Source organism: Mytilus edulis, chromosome 9, assembly GCF_963676685.1.
Source record: "Mytilus edulis chromosome 9, xbMytEdul2.2, whole genome shotgun sequence".
In the NCBI taxonomy this organism is placed as follows: Eukaryota; Metazoa; Mollusca; class Bivalvia; order Mytilida; family Mytilidae; genus Mytilus; species Mytilus edulis.
The window spans coordinates 27,275,432-27,300,006 of NC_092352.1; the positions used below are offsets into that span (position 1 = coordinate 27,275,432).

Genomic DNA, 24,575 nt, shown 5'->3' on the forward strand with positions numbered 1-24,575 from the left:
GCTCGAATAAAAAAAAAGATACCAACCGTGCAAGGGGTGTATAGCCAGTCAAGGTCGTTAAAAACTTCCATTGGTCGAATAAAAACGTTGAATTGCCAAATAAAGTACGAAGTTAAAGAGCATTGAGGAACATTATTTCGAAATGGAATGCCAAATATAACTAAGGATATGTATTCGAGGGGTAGAAAATCCTTGGTATTTTGAACCTTCAATGTTTTGTAGTCAACTTATAAATATGACCATATTAATGATAATGCATGTAAACACAGCAATACTTACTAATTGGTCGATGATACACTCGGGTCTTTACAGGTACATCAAAATTTTCAAACAAAATTGATGTATCTATGAAAAACATTTTTTGAGGTATTGTGTAAATGAAATGCACGATTCAATGATTTATCAGCAACACCAAGATTCTACAATGTTACTATATATATAGAATACAATATAAATACGGGCATGCAAAATGTAAAATCACAAAAATACTGAACTCCGAGAAGAATTCAAAACTGAAAGTCCCTAATTAAATGGCAAAATCAAAAACTTAAACACATCAAACGAATGGATAACAGAAGATGATGGATTAAACCTAGTTTTATAGCTAGCTAAACCTCTCACTCGTATGACAGTCGGATAAAATGACATGATAATGACAAAGATGTGTGAACAAAACAAACGGACATAATAGGTAAAAATGTCAAAATTAGGGGTACAGCAGTCAACATTGTGTTATGATCTTAATCACTATAAAAAAAAAAAAAATAATAATAACAAAGAAGCACAATAAGGTATATAGACAAAGCACATTAGCAATAATGAAAGACAAGAATGCAAAAATACCATAGTTAATAACACAATGACGGGATGTATAAGTACAGGGACACGTAAAATTGATATAAACAAAAAACGACTAAACAGTAAAAGTAATATTCATTATGACAAACGAAAGAAAACAATAACACGCTATTAAGTATTATATTACAAGATATTTCTCATACTTTTAAGAAAAAATATGACCGCTTCGATAATACGAGAGGTTATGATTAGCAGATATGAGTAAATGTTATGTAATGGATTAGACATAAAATAGATCACAATATAAACAAGATCACTTTATCTATATATAATATTGAATATATTTATTGAAACGTTAAATCCTAACTGTCCTACTGTCTGTCGATACTTTTATTCTGGCATTGCACTAGTCATATAAAAAAGAAGATGTGGTATGATTGTCAATGAGACAACTAGTCATGTCTTCTTTTACTGTCTATGACGTTAAACCACTAGATCCCTGGGATGTCTTAGTTGATTTTAGTCTCTGATACAATGATCTTTTTATTAATAATGTTTTTAGCCTTTAATTAGCCTAAGTAACTGAAAGACAACTCTTTTTGCACGTAAAAGATACCGTTGTAAATTTCATAGAAGAGCAGACTAACGCCGCTACTAAACAACTCTCGCACCCGCAAAGAGAAAATAGATTTAATTTAAGTTGTAATAACTTGTTTCCAAATCCTACATATATATGAATATGTTTAAATTAGATTAATCAGTTGAGTGTGAATTTCCGGTTTTTTTTTAAATTTAGTAGAGAAGCCATGAAAGTCCTTATATTGTTACTGTATACTTAATTCGGTTTTGTCTTGTGACTATCATCCCCATATCTTCATTTGTATGTCCTAATTCGTCACATTATCGTTTATTATCAGCTATCATAGTTGTATCACTAAAGCAACTAGTCATTGTCAGTGGGTGAGTGTATTTTTCTAACTTAATACTGTTTTGCTTCTTATACAACGAAATGTTTAAGGTCCCAGAACTTATGGACTCATACATTTTATTCGTCTATATAACAATGAACGAACGGAAAAACAAAAAAGACTGTCAACCGAAAGTTACACCCGATCATTGTTGAATGTATGACACATTCACCAACAGGTGTTTCATACATTTTGTATTTTGTATTTTTTTTCAATGCTTTCTTCATCAAACAAATTTTGAATTGTCTAAATGGTTGTAAAATTTGTTGTATATGTACATGACGTATGTTTTTTGTTATTAACTTTTAATTATTCTTCGTGTCAGGGTGATGGATCAAGCCATTTCAACTGATGTTTACAGTTTGCTATTCTGTTGTGCGTTTACATCGCTGTCCCAGGTTGGGGCGGGTTAAGCAATCAAAACATGTTAAGGCCCACCATGTGTACATTCTTTATGTACTTGTCAAAAATTAGATTAGAAATAAGAAGATGTTGTTTGATTGCCAATGAGACAACTTTCCGCCAGAGACCAAATGACGTTGTCATCATGATACGTGGACTTCAACAATTAACAAAACACATGCTGCATAGCAAGCTATAAAGAAAGATTCAAACGAGAAAATTAAAGGCTTAATTTATGTACAAAACAATAATTGAAAGAAAAAAAAGATAAACAAACTTCTTAATTACAGGTTTCGGTCTTTGTACAGGTACATGTAGAACGTGGCGTGACGGTGTCTTCCTCGAATGCCAACATTTTATATGTTACCTATTCCTGGAACGCCAACAAAAATATTTCAATAGATGTTTATATATAAGAACAATAGGTGTTTTCATAACTATTTAAATCATTTTATAAGTATTTAAATGTAAAAAATAATAAGAGAAATTGATAAAATTGCAGCATTTTATCACTTTTTGATAAGAAGAAATTAGATTTTGAGGTTAAAATTATCATAAATTTTCAAAAAATAATAAAGAAAATAAAAACAGTTTTTATTACTTTTTTTATTAATTTTTTTTATTTAGGAATGGAAAGGTTTATTAAAGTCATATGAAACCTCAAATCAAAAAAAAATATGCATATGTTTTTTAATACTAAATAGATAGTTTTCATTATTCAACTTATGTACATATACTTTTTTCTGAGGAAAATTCTTTAATTTGTCCACATTTAGAAGAAGTTTACTTATTTTTATTTGCTTGCTGCCAGGAAGCAATTCGCCGACATATTTTCCGTATGCATAGTGACCGAAGCGTGACCCTCCTCGTAAAAATCCGGTGATAGCAATACGTATGGATCTCACGGTCATTAAAAATAAACAATTACCTGATTGTATATGTTAAACACGTGCTAAATATCCATGCTTTTTCTTGATTATTTACTATAAGGTGACAATCGGTAAACTTCGGCTTCAAAACACGTCATTTAATGAGTAGCCATATTCACTGTGTCTAAACCACACCGGCAAAATTTGCTCGGACTCGATGGTATCTAACATCCGGCACAATGACGGAACACCAATAGACAAAAGAAAGGTAGGTTTCTCCTTATTTTTTTTTATTTTTTTTTATGATATCGAAGAATATATATACATTACTTTTTTTTATTAATTTTTTTTATTTAGGAATGGAAAGGTTTATTAAAGTCATATGAAACCTCAAATCAAAAAAAAATATGCATATGTTTTTTACAACACGCCAAGTATACTTTACAATAAATATATATATATTTAAATTCTCGAAAGACAATGTTCAGATCCGTGCCAAAGTTTCTTTTCATAAATTGTTTGTTCAAAAAACAAAATAAAAAAACCGGGTGATATATATAGACGAATCCGGGTGATTGTGTAGTAACAACATTAACGAAACCGGCCAGTTCCATTTTGACATGACCCATTTCTTTCGTTTCATACACAGAGATACAATTATGGAGATGCTCATAATAACTAAATTTGCAATCTCCGTGTCAATATCTATCTTCCCGTACCTTTCTTTCCGTACAATGTGAACAATTTAACGAGAAATTAAACAATTTCGAGGCAAGGTTTACTCAATTCGTCATTTTAACATGCATTTTGACTTATTTCTCCGTTAATATAGAACGGTTGTAGAAAATATTGCATCTCACAATAGAAAATAGTTGTATATTTATATATATTCTTCGATATCATAAAAAAAATAAAAAAATAAGGAGAAACCTACCTTTCTTTTGTCTATTGGTGTTCCGTCATTGTGTCGGATGTTAGATACCATCGAGTCCGAGCAAATTTTGCCGGTGTGGTTTAGACACAGTGATATATGTTAAATCATAACAGACAGATAGAAAAAAAAATTGACGATTATACGATATATTTGCGTTAAAAATGATAAAATCGTGCACAGAGGACTAAGTTTATGATATATACATGCATTGGTTCAAGAATTGGATGAACATTATTTTTCACCAGTCACTCGTTTCTTATGACTTTAACATAAGACATGTTAAACACGGGTGTACAACACTCCCGAATATGAGACAATGGTGTAACATTAATATGGCTAGAGTCATAATCAGCACACAAAAACAACTTATAAAAATATTTAAGACAAAAAGCACCGATCTGAGAGTACACGCTTTTATACCTAAAGCTAGTTCCCAATAAAAAAAAATAAAATAAAAAAATAAAAATTTTAATATATTCTATGTACTAGTATCCAAGAGCTTGTAATTATGTGGTTATCGTTGTCATTGTCCGTTATATCTTTTTTTTGGTTTGATTTTTGTTTTGAACATTAATGAGGCAAGAGCGGATCCTTGAGTTTGAAAAAAAGTGGGGTGTTGCAAGCTACCGTTTGGAGTGATACTTACCAAAATTCTATGATTGTATCATATACGGGGCGGGTCCCATTCCCCCTCCAAAGTATGCCTCTGTGCAAAAAGTTTTGTTGATAAAGGTAACATTATTTAATATGTATTCAGATAATAGTCCGTATTGATAATGTATGATTACGCACAGTGACCTTGATACAACATAATTTGATTGCCCTTCCAAAATTCACAATAAAAGCAATTTGTACGTAGAAAGGTTCTTCAAGTCAGGCTTACAGAAGACGACCAATTAAAGAAGGAATCGAAGAAGAAGAATAGAACCCCAAATTAAATATGAACTACACCTGACAAACCAAATGTTGTTTATTAATTGTGTCACTGTAACTCATTCATATATTTAGTTTTGTAGGTCTCTGTTCAAACTTAAAATAGTCGACAAGCTTTAAATCTTTCAAAAAATCCTTAAATAATGTTTACGTATTGATAAAAACATTTTAAAATAATATATATAACTAATTTAACTACATATACCTTTGATAAGCCTTAAATTCAGCACTATTCATATTACATATGTATATATAAAATAAGAGGGATGTAGTCAAAATTTCATTGAAACAATTCTCTACGATAGACCAGAGGAAGTAGAAAGTACTATACACGTAGGTCACCGTACGGCTTTCAGCAATGATCGAAACCCAAAGAGACGCCATCATCCTTTACATTTCGATTAATTTGTATTTCAGACAAATCAGTATGCTGCATTTACTCATTTTTGTTCTGTATGTGTCGCTTGCAGTTTGTCAGAACACGGTAACCATAGATACTTCAATAGGGAAAATAACTGGCTTGCAACAGTCTAAGGTTATTGGTCCTAAAAACTACACTTATAATGAATTCAGGCGTATTCCATTTGCGAAACCACCGGTGGGAGATCTAAGATTTCAAAAACCTGTTGCGTTTGGTTCCTGGAATCAAACATTGAACGCTACATATTTTGGTAGTGCTTGTATTCAGGGACAACCTTCCGAAATAGTAAGTGGATTCATTCCTAACAATACCATATCCGAAGATTGTTTATTTCTTAACATCTATGTCCCAACCAGTAAATCTTCGTCCGTGGCCAAAAAGGCTATAATGATTTGGATTCATGGAGGATCGTATATTTCTGGCACAGGAATGTTATATAATGGTGCATACATGGCTTCAGTCGGTGACGTCATTATAGTCACAGTGAACTACCGTCTGGGTGTTTTTGGATTTCTAAGTACTGGGAACGAAAATGCTGTCGGAAATTATGGACTTTGGGACCAGAAAATGGCTATTGAATGGGTTAAGGACAACATTGAAGCGTTTGGGGGAGATACTAGTAACATTACTATATTTGGAGAATCGGCTGGCGGTTTTAGTGTTTCTTTACATAGCCTGATTCCACAGAATAAAGGTTTATTTAACCGCGTGATTGCACAAAGCGGGGTATCAACTTCCTTTGTCGCAACCGAATATAATATAACATATTACACAAACAGGATTATAAACGTTCTAAAGTGTACGTCTCCACAGCAGTCTGTAGAAATAAAATGTCTGAAAAATAAATCGGCCGCTGATGTCCAAACTGCGTACAACTACCTGTACAGTTTACCAATTACAGACCCTCACGATTTTCTCGTGTTTGCGCCAAGGGTAGATCGAGATTTGCTTATGGACCACCCAAAAATTCTTCTGAAGAACCGGTCTTCCGAAGCTTACATGTTTTTTCGTTCATTAGACATGATTGTTGGTAACGTTAATTCTGAAGGCTCCTTACTTCTGGGTAATCCGTTGACAAGGTTACAAAAAGCATATCGATTTAACATAGATCTCGGAATTCCTCGGTCTATATTGTGTGATCACTTAGCAACAACAATGGCTTTGGACGACTACAACAACAACGCTAAAATAGCACCTGCTGTTTGTCAAAAATATGGTTATTCCTTAGGACTATACCGCAGTATGAACAGCGTTTACTATTATGGGGATATTTATTTCTACAGTAAAACTGTTGAAACTTTAAATTTTCATTCTGAAGGAACTCCATCATCAAAGACATTTCAATATTTAAGTACCAAAAGAACTATCCTCAGCAAAAGAGTACCATTGTGGTTTGAAGGAGCAAGCCATGCATCAGAAATACCATTACTCTTTCCATTTTATAATTTCCTTTCAAACACATCTGAAGATTTAACACTTAGCTTAACTGTGATGAAATACTGGACCAACTTTGCAAAATACGGGTAGGTATAACTCTTGATAAAAAAGTTTCTTTGCCATCAAAAGGAACCAAAATTATCTGAGTAAGTTGGTGTCTAATCTTGCAATGGAAACTGGAGATTTCAATATGCATGGATGCACTGCTTTATTGACGCTTGTTTACCATTCAGTGGTAAATATACCATGCATCTTCAGGGGTAGAGTTAATAAATGAAAAATAGGATTATTTTTAGCAGATGCAGGTACCAGACACATATCTATATAATACATATTGTTCATACCGACAAACATCGGTAGTCGGGACTTGCAGGTACAAATACCATTAGAACATCGACCAAACTGTAATTGCATTTTTCACAGAAACACGTAGAGGTCTTTTCGATGACGCCACAAATATCCAATGATCGTTAGAAACCTGTTTTGTTTTTCTTTCTGCATTACCACCTTGAAAAAAATGTAAAATGAAAATTTGAATAAAAAAATCAATAAAAAAAGTATTCACGCTTGAAAAGTATCCCTATAGTGTCATTAACCGTTTATATCTTCTTTTTTTAGAGATCCGAATGATGAGATACTTCCAAGCTGGTCACCATATACACAGAGTAACAAAGCTTATCAGATATTGGATGTAACCATATCATCTGACAAAGATATGTACAAAGACAGAGTAGATTTCTGGCTCATAGACATCCCTAAACTCATTAACTCAACAGCTGACGAGTCAACAAATAATTCAAATAGAAAAAGTGTTACTCAAATGCACCAAGCGTATCATAGCTTAACGGGTCAACTTCTCATTAAGAATGAATACCCGAAAACGAAAATGCCATTACATGAAAAAACTATAAGGTGAATGATTAAAACGTATTGTGTTTTAGGCAGCCAAAAAATAAATATAGCACACATGAACAGCATTATTTTTAATTAAAAAAAAATTTCAAATCGACAAAGTTTTCTTTCAGAAAGTCTGATGTGGACTGGCTTTTAATAAAGTTACGGTTTGGTCTGATAATATGGCTTACACAAGTCGAAAATAAACTTATAACGTCATGGCAAAATGAAAAACACAAAAACACAAAAAACAAAAAACAGTTTACAAAACACAACATAGAAAACTGTAACACGAACCCCACCAAAAGCAGATTGTGTTCTCATAAAGTGTTGAGAGACACATCGTAGCACAATCGGTGGTATAATAAAAAAAAATGTTTACTTTGTGCATCCTATAGAATTTTGCGACAGAAATGAAATGACTTAGTCCCTCACATTTACCTTCCAAAAAAAAAAACAACACCTGACGTTTCAAAAAACAATTTTGTGCGAGGTTTTTATTTTTTTTTGAAATGGAAGTGTATTTGATATGAGAGCCGACGAATATATTTGACACGAGTGATCACTTTATGATATCACATTCTACTTAGATATGTGAAGAGACATTCAAACTCAATATGATAACACCATGGCCGAAAAAACGAAAAAACGAAAAAACAAGAAAACAAAACATTGATGGAGAGTTGTCTCATTGGCAATGATACCACATCTTCCTATATCTATATAATCCACGAACAACAACACAGAAAACCAAACACGTCACAACACGAATTCCACCAAAACAAAACCTGGGTTGATCTCAGGTGCTCTGGAAGGATAAACATTTTCTGCTCTACATGTGGCATCCGTCGTGTTGTTCGTGTAAGTAAACATGCGATGATAAACTATTTTTCGGGTATGTCAAATTCGAGGAAAAGAGGATGGATTTTAGTTACGACAATGGCAAGTAAATATTCGGTAGTGATTCCAATCGGTAATAATATCACAGTGGAGAAAAAGAAGACCATAAAACTTCTAAAAGGAAGACATCAACTTAACCATTTGTAACTCATGGTTCAATAGCTTTTTGGAAATCAGCAACCCTCTATCAAAAATCACAATAGATGCGAATGCTCTGGAATATCATAATAGAAAGAAAATTTGAATAAACCACATTCTCCCTATAACACTCAATGACAAATATGATTCAGGGTTGTACATCGTAGAAAGCTAACAACTTGTTTTAGAATCCGTCCTATCTGTATAGTGAGAGTTATACATGGGACGCAAAATATGTAACCGTTAACAGTTCGAACATTGTGGAGTGGGCACCTTTGGAGTCTGACGCAAACTACTTAAATTATGCAGTTAGTTTTTGTCGTTTGAATTGTTTTACATTGTCATTTCGGAGCCTCTTATAGCTGACTATGCGGTATGGGCTTTGTTCATTGTTATAGGCTGTGCGGTGAACTATAGTTGTTAATTTCTGTGTCATTTTGGTCTCTTGTGGAGAGTTGTCTCATTGGCAATCATATCACATCTATCTTCTTTTTTATATAGATTACCGTTAACAAGCTTTAGTCTCATGTGACGCAAACTAGGTTACCGTTAACAGTTTGAACATTGTGGAATGGAAAACTTTGGAGTCACATGTGACGCAAACTAGGTTCCTGTAAACAATTTGAACATTGTGGAAAGGGAAGCTTTTGGAGTCACATGTGACGCAAACTAGGTCCTGTTAACAGTTTGAACATTGTGGAAAGGGAACCTTTGGAGTCACATGTGACGCAAACTAGGTTCCTGTTTACAATTTGAACATTGTGGAATGGAAAACTTTGGAGTCACACGTGACGCAAACTAGGTTCCTGCAAAAGTTTGAACATTGTGGAAAGGGAAACCTTTGGAGTCACCTGTGACGCAAACTAGGATTACCTTTTAGAGCATAAATTCAATGACAAACTGAAAATAGTTTGGGGAAGATAACGTAGTTGTGTTTGTACTTGTTATGCTCCTATTTATTTACAATGTATTCAGCTAGTTCATATTTCAGGGTTGTTGCATGAATATTGGGGAATATTGTCCCGAGTAGAATTTTATATTGCACAAGCTTGCGTGTCAATATAGGGTTATTGCATGAATATTGGGGAATATTGTCCCAAGTAGAATTTTATATTGCACGAGCTTGCGAGTGTAATATATGTTCTACGAGAGAAAAATATTCATGCAATAACTCTGTTAATTTATAGTAATATAAGATTTGAAAGTAAAATTTGGTTTAAACTAAAATTTTGTTGTTGATGACGTCATAAATTTTGATGATTTATTGCACTAGTGTATTTATCGGTTTAATAATCAATTTTATTGCATAGCAATATAATATTTCCCACAGAAAGTAACCAAAAGTTAGCGTGCAATAAATTCTAATATTGCACTAGTGCAATAAATCATCAAAATTTATGACGTCATCAACAACAAAATCTTAGTTTAAACCAAGTTTTACTTTCAAATCTTATATTAATATACAATAAAAGGGTTATTGCATGAATATTGGGGAATATTGTCCCTCGTATAACATATATTACACTCGAAAGCTCGTGCAATATAAAATTCTACTTGGGACAATATTCCCCAATATTCATGCAATAACCCTATATTATTAAACCGATAAATACACTTTTTTTTTGGCGATGACCACCCGATCATTTTATCTGTCATATGCATCTGGTCCTCTGTGCCATGATTAATTTGTAATATATTTCTCATCGAAATTATGTGCTTTTAAAACTCAGAATATCTTTTTTCCCCCTGTTGGATGCATTTATGCAAATAGTTATTTTTTTAGATAATTTATTTATGTTCCGAAAATGGATGCTTTAGACAAATATCAATTAATCGATCAAAAAATTATCCCAATCAATCAATCAATCAATCGATCATGCAAAACCAATTACAGTAGCGGATCCATAAATCTTTATGAGAAGGGACCCCCTCCAGTTATGTTTCAGTTATTCCCTATATAATCAACCAAATGTTTTCCACAAAAGGTAGGCCCTGAGCCCCCTAAATCCGCCTTTGAATTAATTAGCCCTAACCACTTGACCTAGCTGTCGAAGATGTCCGCGAGTTCAGTCATTTTTTTTATAAATTCAAGCAAAATAAAGACACAAGGTCCTATGTTTTAATACGTAGTTTAATTAAATACGCATGGTTAAGTATAAGATGAATAACAGTCAAAGGACTTAAAGGAATTAAATGTCTGGATTACAAACTAACTGACCGAAAAAGTCTTCAAATTTTGTTTAAATCTCACTGATTGGTTGGTATATTTTTTACGTAATACACAGTATGACATTAGTCTGGATTTATACTGTCCTGGTCATGTATTTATGTGGACATTAAATGTTTGTTAAAATTTTATGAAAATCGGTTGTCATTAATTGTATACCTATCATAACAAGGTAAGATTTTCATACACTCGAAATTAACTGTATCACTAACAAATAGTAATAATGGGTACACTTAACGAAAAGAAAAACCAAAAATATTTAACTCACTCATTTACATCATTAGTGCGCTAATTGCTATTGTCATATATATATATATATCTTTATTCTCGTAAACCAAAGTATTGCTACTATTCATGAGACCTTGAAATTTTAAAATATTTGGTCTGTTTATAAAATGATTCTTTAGTAGCAATTGTCTACTATCGCCTATTGCCGAGCATTCTAAAATGTAATGGAATTCGTCGCCAATATCACCGTTATTGCACAAAGTACAAATACGATTTTCTCTATGAATGTTTTGCCATCTACCAATTTCGATAGGAATTTTTGTGTTCAAAGTTCTAAATCTACAAAAAAAGCAATGTTTTTGTCATCTAAAATATCAAAAGTAAGTTTCGAAATTTATACTATTTTTGAATAACTTATAATTTATAGCTTTTGGAGAATTCTGTACAGTAGCATACCATTTCTGTCTGAACTGATCAGTTAATCTTAATTTAACAGTATTATGTAACCAGTTTTTACTTATAAAATATTTAGCGTTCCATATATTTGATAGTCCACAATTATCAAGCATATATTTTACATTCTTGAACCAAGCTAAATTTCCATTATAACTACAACTAACAAGGTTGTATAGAATAACAGGAAGTTTCTTATCTTCTCCAGTTACAAGCTTTTCCCAATAATTAAATAGTATGTAATTTAATAGAAATATCCAGTGGGAATCGGCCAAGTTCCCCATATATCATAAACTCAGGCGTGGACTTTTTAAGATTAAGCAGTAATTTACAAAATTTTAGATGAACACGTTCTATAACAGAGGTGTTACCCATTCCCCAGACTTCACACCATATCATATAGGCTTAACTACTTTATCAAATAATTCTAGCTGACTTTTAATATCTAAATTATGTAATCTCCACTTTTTTAGAATATCGTACATAGCCATTGTTGCTTTATCAGCTTGTGCCTTTTTTGCTTTTGTGAAACTTTCTGTTCTAGAAAATAATACACCAAGATATGTGAATTCTTCAACAATATCTAACGCAATGTCAGCATATTTAAAACTAACATTTTGTAGTGGTCTACCTTTAGAAAAAATTACTATTTTGCGTTTAGGGATATTGACTTTTAATTTCCATGTATCACAATATTTCTTTAAAGCGTCTAATTGTTTTTGTAGATCTACTTGTGTTTCTGACATAAGTATAGTGTCGTCTGCGTACAATACAACACACCAAACAGATTTAAATACATATTTAGCTCATTCTCTATTTGATCTGATAAAGATTTCAAACCATTTATTTTGTTCTGAAAAAAGCTTTCTTAATCATTTAAATACATAGAAAAAAGTATGGGAGATAAATTTTCTCCGGCCTTGTCTTACACCTACATTACATGGAAAGTAGTCTGAATATTCCCCATCACTGAAAATTCGTGATTTCACATTTTTATATATATTTTAAAAATATAGTGTTATACATCTTCCCATTCACTGTATGTAAAATGAGTTTTGACCAAAGACCAGATCTCCAAACTGTATCGGAAGCTTTAGCAAAATCAATAAAAGCACAACAAAGTTCTTTTTTGTTTGTCTCAGTAATTCAAATAAAATATGCAGAGTAAATATGCTGTCTATAGTGGAATAACCCTTTCTGAAACCAAACTGGTTTTCATTTAACAACAAATATTTTTCCAAAAAGTTTTCAAAATTGACGTAAAAAGTTTACCCATACAGCTTAATATAGTTATTGATCTGTAGTTTTGGGGATCTGACTGGTCACCTGTCCGATATTGCTGGTCTTTTTTCTGACTGGCTGGGGCCATATCTGAAACCAGAAATTTACCGACATAATTGCAAAAGTTGTCGGAGGACACCAACAATTTTAGGCTTATTTGTGAATTTTAAAAGAAAGCCAATGTATCACGGTACTAGTGAAATACTATCTCCTATGCAATATTTACTTTTGGATGTATGACTTGAAATAATCAGTTATCTTCTTTTAGTTTCAATTGTGTCTAATATAAAGTTCCGATATCGATGCGTCCAAACATCGAAGCAGCTTAACAATTTATGGTTATAATTGGCGCATTGCATTTGCACCAATTTTTAAAAAGTCCAATCTTTCATTTGCACCACAAGGTTATGTTTCATTTGCACCAAATGAAAAGCAACATTTTCGCAATTTTACAGGCAAAATTAAACAGAGGCTTAAAATTATATATATATTTTATTCTGAAGAACCTATGTTGATACAATGGTATACAGAAATACATAGACATACATAATAATACTATAAAACATGGTGAGGTTACAGCAAATAGAGAAGAAAAGAATGCATAGGTTTGGAGGATTCCATTTTATCAGAGAGAATCAATTTTTGTATTAATGATGCTAATGAGCGTACACAGCTTTTTAAGTTTTGATTGTTTTGAAAAATTCATAACTGCTTTAAACTTTAGAGTATTAATGTTGGTACAGAATTTTTCATCTATACATTCTTTCCTTCCTTCGGAAAAATATGTACATTCTAAAATATAGTGAAATTCATCTCCAATTTCATTACTATTACATAAGTTACAAGTTCAATTTTCTCTGGGTATGTTTTTCCATCTACCAGATTCTGTTGGGAGCTTGTGATTTACGGTTCTAAATCTACAAAGAGTGAAAACGTCTTTATCGTCTAGCTTGTTGATATAGTTCTCGAAGGCAAAACTTTCTTTATAAGTGCAATAGTTAACCGTTTTAGGACTGTTATTAATATTTTAACTCCAAGTTTGAATAAATTTGTCTTGGAGACTAGTAGTTCTAATCGTATGTTTTAGCCAATCATAATTGTAAAACTTTTGATAACTCCATATGTAGGAGAGACCACATTCATTAAAAATGTTGGAAATATAATTTAGCCATGAAGATCTTAAAGTGGAATCATTTTCTAATTTCAGCAGTAATTTAAACACAATGAAGCATAGTTTTTCTTGTTTGCCTTTTAATATTCTTATCCAATATGATATCATTCTGATTTTTATATCAATATTAAGAGGGTATCGACCGAGTTCCCCATATATAACATAGTTAGGTGTAGTAGGTTCACATGTTAGAGATGTCAAGATGGACATTGTCAATTCTGAGACATAATTTGATTGTTTCTTTTTATGCCTTATGGGTCGGTTTAAAGCTGAATATATAGAATGGATTTTTCAATGACCATTTTATCCAAACTTGGAGTTCAAATATTAGTAACAGTCCCAAAACGGTTAACTATTGCATTTATAAAGAAAGTTTTATCTGTATTAAAATTTGACCCCAAAAAGTGTTCACCCTCTTCGCACTAAATGTGCCTTCAGTCACACTTTCACACCAACATATACATGTACAAAAAGAAGCATTCAATTCTTAAATTCTAATACATGAGTGAAGGTTAACGATTATGTTTATTTGAAAATGTATACATCACTTATCTACATATGGTGCTTTTCTGTGCTGAGTATATGTCTAATTGGTGAAAAGGGATTATGGAAGGGGAGGGAGGATTTTCAACCTCAATGGGTGTCATTACACAACAACAATTGATAAATACAACCAAACAATAAAATTTGAAGGTCAAACAGTTTTATTTTGATACTGTAGGTCAATTTAGATTTAGGCTGAAGTTTTAATTATTGGTAGGTCTAAGTTATTTTCTTCGTATTTAATTGTGTGTATCCCTCAATTACTATCGGATTAGCACATAATTATATCGATAACAAATCGCAAGGTGTCTGGTTTACAGCACAAATTAGCAGATTGGTCAAAATTTTATAGTTGAAAAATTTAGAATGGTAAATACATTTATATGAACTATATTGTACAACAATGATATTCATCTCTGATGGGTTAAACAAAAGTGTACAATTAAATTGCTCAGAAATGAAACATGTTATGCGAGTTTATTATAATCATTGTTACGTCAAAATTAAATGCTTATGTTCACACACCTTATTATTTTAGGTATTACATTAAATAGTCTTGTAGAAGACATCAATGAAAGTAAAAAAGCTTAACTAAATTACAGCTACATGTGTAAAGCATAATTATATCCGGGTGAAATTGAACAGGTGGAAAAAATTTCACAGCAGTTGTTATTTTTTGAATCAGAGGAAAATATTTCCCTAGGATATTTTTTGAATCAGAGGAAAATATTTCCGTAGGATATTTTTTCCTTTGCCGTGAAATTCTATCTGGGTAGTTAAACTTACGAATAGTTATATTAAAAAAAACCCTTAATCTTAACAAATGCTACGAAATAATAATAGTGTATTTGAATTAAAACTAAATTGTTAATAAAAATGTATTATAATGGGAAATAATTTCACAAATTATCATTGAAAATAATGTCCTGAAATATTCAAGTAAATATCATCTTTTAAAAAGACAATTATCATGAAACATATGAAAGAAACCCATAGTAATTTCAAAGATCATAATTGTGAAATAATATCATGATTAATCTAATATATATAAAATAAGGTATTACTTAGTGAAATAAAGGTAAAGGTGAGTTGTTTTCAGATCTAAATCAAAACGTAAAGGTAGAAATATAGTTGCATTGCTACTGTAAACAGTAATGGAAGAATTTGAGTATGATGATAGTTTTGTCTGGGGACAAAGATGAAGTTGTTGATTATACTGAAATCAGATAAATCATAGCATAAGAATATATTGGAACAAACGCAAATTTCAACAGCTGGATGGTATTTACCTTGAAATATTATCTGTCTTATTAAATCATGTTTTACATGTAAGTCATCATTTAATATAAATGAATATAAAACGTAAGATTCAAGGAAAAATTTCACTATGAAATAGATTCAGGAATATGATATTAATATCTTTAAAATATAAATTGCTCTTAATTACCTCCCTTTGATTGATAAACTATGCAAATTTGTTCTACTTTGTGAAACATTTATAATTATGGTCAGGTATATTTTGATTGCAAGTAACTTAATCAAAGTACTGAAGTACTGAACATCAGAGGACCTCAAGTTGTGTTGAATTATTGATAAATGACATGTGTTTATATTATACCTGCCGGACAGATATGTTCACCTTACAATATAGTACAAATAATATAATTTGCTATGCTATATCTGAGATACTGACTTGAACTAGGATACTTAACTTTGTGAATTATCAATGATTATGTGGTCAAATGAGAACTGTTAGATTTGCATTATGACCATATAGTTGCACACATACAAAAATAGTTAGCATATAACTTACAATAGAGAATTAACATAGCAAACAATTCTTCGAGTAGCTATATAGTCACTCACCAATGCTCAGTGAACTATGATATTAAGGAGGTTCAAGACAATCATATTAAAACGGACAAATTGTAATATTGGAGCTAAAGATACCAGATGAACAGCAAACTCATAAACCGAAAATAAACTTACAATTCCATGACTAAAACTAAAAAAGACATGCAGACAAATAAAAGTACACTAAAAACAACAGGTGCTCTGGATGGGTAAGCAGATCCTGCTCTACAAATGACATTTATTAACAATGTTTGTTCATGTAGTATCCATGGCCAGGTCTTCTACTTTCTGGAACATTTAGCTTTTGGATCAATCACTAATGGGGTGGATGTTAACACAGCAATATTACTATCCCTTATTCTAGATTTTTGTTGCAGTCAACAAAAACTTTTTTAATGTTCATAAATAGCTTCACTGAGTTATCTTGGTTTTATTGCAACACAGTCAATCATTTATCCATTATATTTTAAAAAAAAATAAGAATCTGCAGCTATACATGTACATTGTAGGTTCTGTTTTCTAATTATTAAATGATTCATTGTAAATATTACAATATATGATATGTACATGTAGATAGCCTTTTGCTAATGATGGTATTTTTGTTAATTGAATTTCACAACATCTGGATAGTTTTTCAACTGTTAGTCTTTTTTTACTTTGTTCTGGATTTAATACTTTGAATACCACTGGTTTAAGCAATGAGAAAATTTTGCACCACACATATAGAACACAACTACCATATGAATGTGTTGGTCCTTAGTAAGAAGCATGTAAAACAGGGCTTGTAATTTTTTGGTGTATATCTTGATTTTCCGTTTGTACATTGATGTGGCCATTAGTTTTCTTGTATGTATTGTTTAACATTTGTCATTTAAATTTCATGGCTATTTCTTACTGATGTATGTATAGTTTTTTTGATTGTAAAAGTGTTGTATGGTAAGCTTTATTTCTTTTTTGTCATTTTGTATAGGGCTGGTGTCTGATTACCAGATTACCAATCATACCACCCTTTTCATTTCTTTTTTTTTATGCATTATGACAACAGTTTGGTGTTAATTTTCATTTATGTATGTACAGTAACTACTGTACATGTAACAATATAAAACAGTATATATACATGTATAATCTCATCCCATCATTAATATTGGTCATTGTTGGTATAAATTTATCTTTAAGTTTAACAATGTACTGTAAAAGAGCTATCTTCTATAAGATACTTAGTATATATAGTATGGTTATTAGTGTGAAACCACTGATTCAAAGGACAAGTTTCACTTCTTGTCCAAAATGGCCTAAAATATAAAGTTAAACATAAAGCTCCAAAAAGTTCACAATTTGGTTTCTCAAATGGGTCTATTTCTAAAGTCATAACGCTCAATAAATCAGTTCTTTTCATAAAGGTACATTTTATGTTCCAAATTTTGTCAAAATATGATGATTTTGGGCAATTTTCAGACCCGAAAGCTTTAAGCAATTAAGAATTAAGATTTAGCCACCACCTACCATCCAAAATGTTTTGTGACCAAAAGAATCCAAATCTGATATATATAATTCATCAATATAAAAACTTTTTGGATCTTGGATGGCAGCCAAGTTTAATTATTCCAACAACAATTAAAGTTTTACCATAGTTATCTGTGGTATAATTTTCACAATTATTCAATAGTTTTGTTGTGTATGATTTACAAATATAAAAATAAAGATGGCAAGACCTGAAGAAGGCCGCCTGATTTTTTTAAGTGACATATGAACAACAGAGTCAGTGTGGGGCCACTAAGCTAAACTGCCCGCTTTGCACCAGCCAATATAAATGAATGCCTAGGGTGGGAATCGAACCCACATACACCAACTCTGTTGTCCCTATATTTTTAAATGAACAAAAAATTGTCAAAAACAAATTTAAAAAAATGTATAAATTGGTTAAAATTTAATTATCAATTTATACATGAATATATCTATAGGTTGATTTTCTGTGATTCAGATGTCTACTCAGATTGTAGTCTCATAGGCTCCAATGTACAGCTACATGAATAGACAGCTTAAGAGTGTTTAAAATTGCTAAGGCAGACTTTTGGGGGGAGGAAAGAACTGAAGGCTTGCCCTTTTCGAGGAGCTCCATGTATGGTAAATGCGTAGTCCTTTTTTTATATAGTTTTACCCAAAATGTTGACTTGCTAGACCCCTCCCCCTTTAAAACTCCTGGATTCTCATCCAATTTGATAGAAATCTAAACTGTTTTAAAACAAAGTTGTTTAAGTAATAACAATTATGTTTGGGAATTAAAAATAGAAAGGTTCCTTTAAATGTTGCTGAACATTTTGTTTGAATAATCTAGAATATACATGTACATGTGGTTTTAATCGTGGACATTTTAAATCCATGTTAACTTATGCGTGACTTGGGCTTCTGGTACAAATTAAAACATGGAATTATTCATGCAAACTCACAGAAAGATTCTTGAGATTTAAATTTCCACAGAATAATAAATAAACAAAAACATTAAACAATTTAAACATTTAACATACTAAAATTTATGATAAAAGAGATGATTTTTCATTTCCTATCGTTAACTATCCATTTTTAGATGGTGACGTTCCCTTGTCACCATCTTACTGTGTTTATATACACTGTATCTCAACTTGTACGATTCTCTCATGTATGTAACAATGTTTTAGATTTTAACGAGAGAAATTTATGTATTACTGAAAAATTATTACACCAGGGTTTTCCATATCACAAACTAGTCACAACATTTACTAAATCTTATTAGCGGTATAAGGACATTATTCGTAAATATAGCTCAACATGCAGACTTCTTATACGTTCAGGTATTTCACATCCAATTTTTTATGGAAATATTCTTTATAAAGCACAAAGGTGTCAGTATTCACCTCAGAAACTAACAAAACCTTTGAATAGACTTATTAAGAGGGATTTAGTAACGATACTGTTGTCAGGTCATTAAAGATTGCATATTTTGGCGTTAATATTAATTCACTTATAGGGTCTTTGCATCGGAACTAAACACATTCATTTAAAAAACAGTTGTTGGCATGACACTGGTTATGTTCTTCTCATATATGTTATGATGGTATGATACTAAACCCCTAATGGGAAGGATTGTGCTTGATATTCATATGATGAAATCATAATCTTTCAGTCAGTTTTATTGAAGTCTGGAGCTGGCATGTCAGTTAACTGCTAGTAGTCTGTTGTTATTTATGTATTATTGTCATTTTGTTTATTTTCTAGACTATGGTTACATGTACATCTTCTGACATCAGACTCAGACTTCTCTTGAACTGAATTTTAATGTGCATATTGTTATGAGTTTACTTTTCTACATTGGCTAGAGGTATAGGGGAGGGTTGAGATCTCACAAACATGTTTAACCCTGCCACATTTTTGCGCCTGTCCCAAGTCAGGAGCCTCTGGCCTTTGTTAGTCTTGTATTATTTTAATTTTGGTTTCTTGTGTACAATTTGAAAATTAGTATGGCGTTCATTATTACTGAACTAGTATATATTTGTTTAGGGGACAGCTGAAGGACGCCTCCGGATGCGGGAATTTCTCGCTATATTGAAGACCTGTTGGTGACCTTCTGCTGTTGTTTTTTTTTCTTTGGTCAGGTTGTTGTCTCTGTGACACATTCCCCATTTTCATTCTCAATTTTAACATTTTGATAAAATAAAATAATACACTAACCCTTTGCAATGTTGCAGTTCAACTTTTAATCTAGGGTTCTGGAAAACATTTAAAATATCTCTTGCAGTCATATGCAGGGTATAGGGCTCATAGGTTTGACTCAATAAAGATTTGCTAAGTTTACTGACATGTAGAATCCCAATATCGCTCTAATTAGTATAAATAGCCACATGTGTGCTCAAATAACCATTTAGATTAGTCTCAAAATTGATATATCTAACTCAATTGAGTAGATCTAGCTAAAATTTTACTTAAGAATTGAATGCTCTTTTTTGTAAATTTATTGGGGTGTAAAAGCGTTGACCGAAGTACATTTTGTATGAAGCGCGGAAGCGCTTTATACTTAAAATGTGCACACGGTCAACGCTTTTACAACCCTATAAAGTTACAAAAAAAAGCATTCAATACTTATAATTACATTTTTACCTATAGGATCATGAAAACACGCCTTTTATCAAGTTTTTATTTCATTTACCTGTGCACTTTATTGTGAGACCTCGTGTCATCATGAATTAGAAGTTTTAATGAGTGATACAACAGCTTAAGGAATAACACATGATGTGCCGTTAGCCAATCAGAATAACGTATAGTAATGAAACATACATCTAATGTAATTATTCATAAATGTAAGTGATCATATTTGCTCAATTTAAGATCTCATGGGTGCTCGTAGTGAAATTTAACTGATTGTATTTGCTCAAGTAATCATGTATGCGTGAACAAATGTCTAATTCAAATACCTAAAATTTTACATGGATATGGTTACACAACTTAATAATTTTGGCAATACATGTACATGTGAGTCCAAATAATTATGACGTCTTGAAAGGCTATTATATTTTTTTTCTTTGACGTCGAAGTAAGGCGTCAAAGAAAAAAATATAATAGCCTTTCAAGACGTCATAATTATTTGGACTAGTGACATGTATGGTCAAAATTATGCAATACTACAAGGAAGACTTAAAAAACAGAACAGTTAATCTATATTTATATATACCTCTAAAACTGTAAGGATTCTCCAAATATATCTAGTGGCTAGTAAATTCTGACATTTCACTTTCACTTTCAGTGTAAAATAAGACTCTTGCTTTTACGAGCAAGAGTCATAATTGACACTCAAAAATAGTCCATCTCTATTGGAAGAATAAGAAGTCGAAGATTCTCTGAATATTACATAAAATACAATTATTTCAACCAATAATTATATACTAGAACACACCCGCGAAATCGCGGGCATTCAGAGCGTAGTTTAAAGTATGTAAAGTGTTGTTGGAAGAATTTTGTAAAATATTGAATGACTGGAGAATTTCAGCAAAAGTATCATAAGTCATATATAGGTTATTTGGGACAGGAAAATGCTTTTTTTTTTTTTTTTTTTTTAATCCCTCCTCCTTTATTTCCAAAATTCCCAATTTTTGGTTTTCTATCAATTTCAATATGAACATAATTTTCATTTAGTATGTTATGAACATTTAAGTAAGGAGCCTAGCTGTAATTCAGTGGTTTTCGTTCGTTTATGTGTTACATATTTGTTTTTCGTTCACTTTTTGTACATAAATAAGGCCGCACGTTTTCTGGTTTGAATTGTTTTACATTGTCAGTTCGGGGCCTTTTGAAGCTGAGTATGCGGTATGGGCTTTGCTCGTTGTTGAAGGTCGTACGGTGACCTGTAGTTGTTAATTTCTGTGTCATATTGGTCTCTTGTGGAGAGTTGTCTCAACATTGCAATCATACCACATCTTCTTTTTTTTGTAATCAATGAATTTTGTAAAAGATTTAATGACTGGAGAATTTCAGAAAAGGTATCAAAAGTTCACATGAATATTTTTAGCGCTTATCTGTATCAAGGAATTGTATATTCAAATATACAATTCCTTGTCTGTATATTATGAACATTCATTACTATATAAATATAGTGTATTTACTTTCAATTCTAAGTTTACTAATCGATCCATGGTGGTCATTGATATAGTATACAGACCCTCTCTATTTAATAAACTCTGTGACCGCCGTGGATAGTAAACTTGAAAATGATTGCAGATAGAATTCTGAAAATACACTTTATTCTTTGTATATGTATGTTAAAAATATACAGAAAACGCAAACCGGAAGTCTAATCTGACTTAAAATTTTGTCCAATGACGGGACAATATCCGGATGCCTTTTTTCTCGTTTTTCTCCCAAAATAACTCAATCTGAATAATCATATGAATGGATGACAAATGCGACTATGCACTGTACCTATAGGACACAGAGGCGTGTTGATTAATTTATTGTGGAAAGGAGAGAAGCGACACCAAAAATGAGGTCTTCTCGTTTAATAGTATAGATAAGAATTACTTACAAATTCATTAACAAAATCCGCTTTTTTTCTAGTCAAGGGACATAATTATTCAAATATACTAATGCAAGTAACTAATTAAGTCGGAGAAGGAGCGAAAATCCGAAACAGCACCTTAATTAAAAAACAGAAAATAGTTCCACGTGTGTGTCCAACTCCAAGTGATCAATCTACTTGTTATTTACGAAGAAAAGAAATTTAACTTCAAAAATTGTTGAGATCTTTAAAAAAAGAAAAAAAAATTGATTCCATTAAAGAATACAAAGAAAGTAACCTTATCTTTAAGGGCCTTGCAGGTTCTTGTTACTCCTACCCAATCTGCTGGTATTTTCAAAATGGCTGAAGGGGACGCGGCCTGACAAATTATTTTAATATTGTGTCAGATTAAATATTCCTGATTTTGCTTCGTTAATATTATAGACAAATATGCTACAAACGGTTTAAAGATGTTACTCTATTTCAAATAATTGAAATATAATTACCTTTCTGTGTGTAATTGCGTGAATTGATTTTCTCTCGTTTATCTTCTCGCTCTTGCTCACTTGATGAATATGCATAGGTGGTATTCAACCGCGACAATAATATTTCGGTATATCATTGAGGGGGGGTAGGACCTTTATCGGGACTCCGGGATCGGGTGTTTTTAAGGTCGGGATTTCGGGATTGACCCTTTCGGGATCCGGGAATCCTTTTTTTCGGATTTCGGGACGTCGGGATTTACTTTATTTAAATTCGGGACCTCGGGAATTCGTTTTTGTAAGTCCGGGATTTCGGGATCAGGACCCCTCCTATCCCCCCTCATCATTGATATTGAAGATCGTTTGATTGATATACGAATATTTCTAACGACAAAACATTTTCATATTATTAATTTGCATTTAAAAAAATCTGAGTATCCATTGAAACATAAATATAAAAGAAGAGACAAGGAATTTTATTCTGCACTATAATGTCCGCGGGTTCATAATGTCGGTTATTATCCCAACACTAATATGCATCTCTTTGATCTTTGAAGATCTTTGAAAAGTAGGCGATGGCAATACACCCGAGGCCCCTCAGGGGCCTCTGATGTAAAAAGTAGTTAATGGGACTCTATTTCACAATTAAGGTTCTGTGAAATATGGAACGGAAAATATATACTGGTACATACTATCCGCATAACACGTGATTTTTACTCCTCTGGAAAAAATCTACCTGTGAAATAGCATATCTGGAAAAAAAAATACTGTGACAAATTATCCCCAGGATATACTATCACAGAGGAAGCAGTGGCGGAACCAGCCATTTAAAAAAGGGGGGTTTCCCACCACAGAGTAAAAAGGGGGGGGGGGGTTCCAACTATATGCTCCCATTCAAATGCATTGATCGGCCAAACAAAAAGTGGGGGGGGGGGGGGGGGGGGGGGTCATTGCACTGAGTGTGAAGGTAATATCTTTAGTTAGCTTGTTTACTAGCTGAACCGTGAAGTCATTAGCCTGATTTCTTATAGTTTCGTTTTCTAAAATTTTCGGCTGAAGTTCAGAGATTTGATTTTTTTAAAGCAGCTGTCGTCATCTGATTCAATTGATGTCTACCTTTCGATCGTTGGAAATAAGCGCTTATTATTGTGATTGGTCGAATTGTTATTTCTTCTCTCCTCTTAAAACTGACAAGGTCAAATATTTTCAAACCATAAAATGTGTCGAAAGACGTGTTTAATGACAAATTCATGATAAAAAATCCAAATCACTTAATATTAAAAACAAAATGGGGGCAATTTTGGTACTGTAATAGTATATTGAAATGTTTACGCTGTTCAAGGCTTGTGAATATTTTCCCGCGAGATGAATAAGTGAAGGTAGATCATAAAGATTTTATAAGTTCTTTCTAAAGTTATGCACCCTGATGACAATAAGATACCGAATTCTTAAGATGCGTTTTCATGGTTACTTCAGTAATTCTTATACCTGGATGTATGACTCAACATCCTTATAAATATAGCCTCTTGCAAAATCTTCTCCTGCTAAAAGTCAGGGGCGTTAACAAATTAATCTTTGTTTTCCTCCCCGGGTGTAAATAGTTTATCAGACATGGTTGCA

The 24,575-nt window shown here is 32.1% G+C and overlaps 1 protein-coding gene across 1 annotated transcript; it reads left to right on the forward strand.

Annotated features, from left to right (window-relative positions):
• Nucleotides 1-1,710: 1,710 nt before the first annotated feature.
• LOC139487963 (fatty acyl-CoA hydrolase precursor, medium chain-like) lies at nucleotides 1,711-7,734 on the forward strand. The gene is made up of 3 exons (XM_071273244.1): nucleotides 1,711-1,758; nucleotides 5,322-6,848; nucleotides 7,381-7,734. Exons 2-3 carry the CDS (start codon nucleotides 5,332-5,334, stop codon nucleotides 7,676-7,678), a joined length of 1,815 nt encoding a protein of 604 aa, XP_071129345.1. The 5' UTR covers nucleotides 1,711-1,758; nucleotides 5,322-5,331; the 3' UTR covers nucleotides 7,679-7,734.
• Nucleotides 7,735-24,575: the final 16,841 nt, after the last annotated feature.